Source organism: Ciconia boyciana, unplaced genomic scaffold, assembly GCF_034638445.1.
Source record: "Ciconia boyciana unplaced genomic scaffold, ASM3463844v1 HiC_scaffold_39, whole genome shotgun sequence".
NCBI lineage: Eukaryota > Metazoa > Chordata > Aves > Ciconiiformes > Ciconiidae > Ciconia > Ciconia boyciana.
The window spans coordinates 675,555-681,000 of NW_027328407.1; the positions used below are offsets into that span (position 1 = coordinate 675,555).

General features: G+C 55.8%; 1 protein-coding gene across 1 annotated transcript in view; it reads right to left on the minus strand.

The window, feature by feature from the left end:
* Nucleotides 1-243: 243 nt before the first annotated feature.
* LOC140645837 (Fc receptor-like protein 4) overlaps nt 244-5,446 on the minus strand; it is a 14,963-nt gene continuing 9,760 nt past the window's right edge. The window contains exon 8 of the mRNA XM_072849300.1: nt 244-417. Coding sequence (XP_072705401.1) covers nt 244-417 — 174 coding nt within the window. The remainder of the gene's footprint in view (nt 418-5,446) is intronic.

Here is a 5,446-nt window from a genome sequence, read left to right on the forward strand (position 1 = left end):
AGGCAGAGAGGCTGCAGCAGAAAATTACTAAACTAGCTGCCCTCGCCTCGCAGCTGGGAGAAAGATCCAGGCAACTGCAGGAGACCATCAATCGCCTGATCAACACTCATATTGATTAAATCTTTTCGTTACGATCTCTCTGCATGATCTCACTCTGTATCCCGTGTGTATGTGAACTGAAAGGACTGTGTGCCTGCTGCTGGAGGACAAGGTGCCACAATCCCCCCATTGGCAATGGCGGACTCACTGTTGAGGATGGCGGCCCTCTTGCAGGGCCGGGCGCTGGCAGCGGTGGGGGACAGGGGTGCAGAGGTGGCACCAGTTGGCCTCGCTGTCGCACACCTCATGGAGGTAGCGGCAGGTCTGGCACAGTCTCAGCAGGTCAGGCAGCGTCAGCAAGGAGATGATGTGCAGTAGCTGTGGGGAGAAAGGGGGAAGAGCATCAACCCTGGGAACCTCCCTGCTTTCAGGGCAAGACCCAAGCCCCACCATCCCCCACTACTCAACCCACCATCTCAGGGAGGAGACGCTGCATGATGGCCACGTCCTTCCCCTACTCACCACCCTGCAGGCTGCCGCAGTGTCCTTGGGCTGCGGGGAGGGGATGTGGGTGAGGTGATGGCGGGTAGCCCCATGGCATGCAATCACCCCCCACCCATTCTCATCCACCCCACCGCCATGCCACTGCCCTCACCATCACGTCCTCATCACCGCCAGTTGGATGCCAGCAGCGATGGCTGTGAGAACCCCTGTGGCCCATGGCTGCCGTCTAGTGGCACAGCCACGGGATACTGACTCTGTGTGAGCCAGCAGCTCCCATGCAGACGGGGGGTTCAGGAACATGGGGGTGGGGGAGACAGGGGAGAGACGGGAGAGAAGGGGGAGGGGTGGAGGCGGGGAGGAGGGTCCCCAAGGCCCCATGTGCGCCATGTTGAAGCTCAGCCTGGCCGCCGGCAGAGCCCCCTGCCTTCTCCCATCGGTCGTTGCCGGAATAAGAAGAGAGGGCTGTCAGTCTCCTCCCCTGAGGTGATGCTGCCTCTGATTGGCCCCCAGGTGGTCAGGCTGCTGTGCTGCTGTGCCCGCCCTGCACGTGAGCTCATGACCTTCAATTGGCCACCTGGGCTGTCACTCTTCCCTGGTTTGAGCCCGCCCTCCCCTAAGGTGACCCTGTCTCTGATTGGCCCCCAGCTGGTCAGGCTGCCCTGGAGGGCGCCCTCCCTTCACCTGAGGTGATGACCTCTGATTGGCCATCTGGGCTGTCACTCTGCCCTGGTTTGGGTCCCACCCTCCCCTGAGGGGATACTCTCTCTTATTGGCAGCCTGAGGGGTCACTCAGAATGGGGCTCACTCTTACTGGCTGCCTCTTGGTGTGCAGTGTGGGGGTTCAGGGCAGTTGCAGGCCCTGGACTATGTATCTCCCAGCGTGGATGGGCCTGGGGGAGCCCTGGAGACCTCACTGCCCACGGGCCCCGCCATGGCCCAGTTCACCAGTCCTGGGCCCAAGTGCTCAGCCCCAGGGACAACCCCACACCCAGGGTCAGAGTGGTTCCTGCTGCTGCCCCGAGGGTCGCCAGCTCCCAGTCAGCCCTGAGCCAGAGTGCAGGTATCTGAGCTGGGATGAGATGGAATAGGCTGGAGAACCGTTCATCGAGAGGAGGTGATGGAAGAAGGTACAGTGTATGTGGCACCTGGGATTAACTGACACCCTCAGTTATGAATCTGGATTGGTGCTGTACTTGCACAGGGACTAAGCCCCAGTTCAGAGCACAAATTGTTGTTACTGGGTATTTTTCATCCCTGCACAGTTCTGCATCACTACGGACTTTACCAGCCTTGGTCATGGACTCTGGGCCCGTCCTGTAGTGAGGTCACAGCAGGTATTCAGAAAAAAAAAGGGTGCGTTTCCAAAATACTACAGAAGGTAACATCTGGCAGTAGACAGGTGGGAATACACAGAACTGGGCAGTGTCACTCAGCACGAGGAACAGAGATGTGGGTACAGCCGTAGCGTGACAGTTCTCATGGCCTTGAGCAGCACAGCAGGAATTTTCAGGCAGCACGGCCGGCTGCCAGGGCTGTGTGAACAGCTCCTGCCGAGCGTGGAGATGGGCAGGGGAGAGGACAGTGCTGTTGCTGTTGGTGTGTAGCAGGGGACAGTCGGTGGAAACTGCTCTCAGGACATGTAATGAGGAGCTGTCGTCTTGGTACTCCCAGAGGGTGATGATTCCCAGGGATCGAAGCCATGGGGTGACAGACTGCAGCTCCCAGCATGCCGTGGGGATGGCCAAGTGCTGCTCAAGCTGTGGCTGGAGGAGCAAAAGGCTGCAGGAGGATTTGCACTGTGCTTGACCTGCAGCCAGAAATCTGCAGAGCAATATAGTGAGGTTAATGTCAGGGCCAGGACTGGAGGGCAGGAGTCGCTCTTCTCAGGAGTCTTCTCTTGAACTAAAGCCAGGCCTCTTCTCCCCGCTCCTTGGAGGCCTCTCTTCCTCTCGAATTGCTGAGAGATGACCTGCGCTGTGGAGGCTTCCAGCTGAGCTGTCTGTGAAATGTATATTCTTAGGGAGCTGCGCGCATGCGGCATGCGGCCGCCTCGGTCTCGGAGCCCTCCTTGCGGTCCGTGGGCTTTTGCTCATGTAAGGTGGGGCATGAGATGGGCGAGGACTTTCTCCTCCTTTTGGCAGCAGCAGGAGGGGCTGTTACTCCTGTCAGGGTTAGGTTGTTACTCCTCTTTTTAGGGTCCAGCCCCCTCCTTTTAGGGTCCAAAGCCTCATTTTTATGCCCAAAAGACTCATTTTTAGTCAGGCTGGACTTCCCTTAAAAGTGATCCCCTTAAAACTGTGGGTCCCTTTGTGACCTGTGGGTCTCTCCGGCAGTGGCAATTGATTGAGTTGCTGTGTGTGAACAAGCTCCTGTCCGTCTGCCAGCCACAAGCAGGGCTGCTCGCTGCGTTCTTTAAATGCACAGTGAATTGACGCCCCTGAAATGGATTGCCTTTTACTCGTCACATAAAGCGGGGCAGGGGCTTGGCACAAGCATCGCTCTGGGAGACACAGCCCGTTCCCATCTGCTCTGGACACAGGGAGAGTCTTAGCCAGTCAGCACAAACAGGACGGGTCCAGACCTTCCCTTTACAGCCTCAGTGTGGTTTGAAGTGGTTTTGAAAACAGAGGGATGTGAAACAAGGAAATAGTCACGTGACCTGTTTCTTCTAATGAACACATTTACTATCTCTCGGGCATTTTTAATATCTACAAGATAAGAGAAAGCACAAATGAGTGGGATGACCCTTTTCTGCTCCAGTATTAATGTCTGAATCATTGAAGAATCAGAGTTATTGCAGACCAACAAAACCCTTGGTTGGTGAGGTTTGATCCCTCCTCTGTCCTGTCCAGGTATTGTGGTTTAACCCCAGCCAGCAGCAAAGCCCCACACAGCCACTCACTCACTCCCCCCCAGGAGGATAGGGGAGAGAATCAGCAGGGTAAAAGTGAGAAAACTCATGGGTTGAGCTAAAGGCAGTTTAATAGGTAAAGCAGAAGCTGTGCGGGCAAGCAAAGCAAAACAAGGAATTCATTCACTGCTTCCCGTGGGCAGGCAGGTGTGCAGGCATCTCCAGGAAAGCAGGGCTTCATCACGCATAATGGTTACTTGGGAAGACAAACGCCATCTCTCCGAATGTCCCCCCTTCCTTCTTCTTCCCCCAGCTTTTATTGCTAAACGTGATGTCATATGGTATGGGATATCCCTTTGGTCAGTTGGGGTCAGCTGTCCCAGCTGTGTCCCCTCCCAACTTCTTGTGCACCCCCAGCCTACTCGCTGGTGAAGCGGTGTGAGAAGCAGAAAAGGCCTTGACGCTGTACAAGCACTGCTCAGCAAGAATGAAAACATCCCTGTGTTATCAACACTGTTTCCAGCACAAATCCAAAACACAGCCCCATGCTAGCTACTGTGAAGAAAACTAACTCTATCCCAGCCAGAACCAGCACACCAGGTGCCCCTTTGCTGACGTTGGGGAGCACTGCAGGTCCGCCTGACTACAGCAGCCAGTCACACACAGGCGGTACAGTCAGGGCAACAGGTTTCTTGTCCTGCTGCAGGCTGCACGGAGCAGGTACAAGGCTGCTGGACTGGGACCCCCAGCTGTCCCTGGCTCATTTTCAGATGCACCTTCTGTCCCTCTTTTCCCCTTTTGTCCTGATACTCTACGTTCCGATCTTTTGTCTGGTACGGTTTCCCTTTATGGTCTCGCCAGTTTCACCCCAGGCCAACCAGTTTTCTCCTTTCATGGTTTGCCAGCTCCAACAGTTTCTCACTTTCTAAAGCAATGAGTTGCACCTCGAGCCAGGGTTGATGAAGACAAAAAGGAATGAGAGCTTCCATAAGCAATGAGATGGCAGACACCATAAAAAAATGTCTATCCTCTCCACTGCCCACCTTAGAAATCTCGAGAAATGTCTAAAGGCACAACCAAGGAGCAGCTTAGAAGCTGTTCAAATCAGGCGGGCATGGTTTGGATCCCAGTGAGATCTGTGTGTTTACAGAAGACTTTTCTGAATGACTCCTCCAGTTGTCTGCCTCTTGGGCTGTAGGTGAGGGCATTGATTAAGGATGTTAAGGCAGTGCAGCAGAGACAGAATATTTCTTTTGGGTTTCCTATTCTGACAGCATCTGCTAAGCGATACACACTGTAAGAGTCCCATGCACAATTGTATCCCCAAAGAGTGATCAGAGGAGAGGAGGAGGCGTAAACATCTTTTGCTTTCTGGTGCTGAAAGAGATTTTCAGAGTGGGGGAAAGGACGTAACTGTGAGATGCCAGAAACTGTAGAGATGTGAAAAGAGCGCTACATGGAGTGGGAGAAGCAGGGAGGTCCTGGGGCCATGCTGGGGCCTCTGAACACAGGGCTCTGGGATGAGGCAGAGGGTAAAGGAAGGTCCTGAGGGGACATAAGGGCAGATGGGGGCCTGGGGGCAACCCAAGAGGACCACCCATGGGCCAATGGTGAGCTGGCTCCCTACCCCCTGCAGTGGATGGCCTGCCCCTCCCAGCCCAGGCGGCGGGTCACAGTGGGTCCCTTTGTGACACCCCTCTGTGACACCCCACGGCACTATATATAGCCAGCATGGCCGCAGCCCTGCAGTGTCTGACAAGACAGCAACAGGACAGGACAGGAGCGCGGAGCTGGCGAGGAGACTCCGAGCACAGCCCACGTCTTGCCCTGCTGCCTCTGGCAGCCCCACGGTGCCGAGGCGTTTCCCTTAAGCTGCCCCCTTCCCCCACACACTTTCCTACAACTCACAAGATGGCAGAGAGACCCCCCAGCTGCCCCAGGGTAGCCTGGGAGGAGGTGGGGGCTCCCCAGGAGAGCATCTCTCTGCTGGAGCCCTACGAGGTGTCCACGGTCCAGCCACTGCAGAATGGTGAGTGAGGGGCCCCCTGGGGC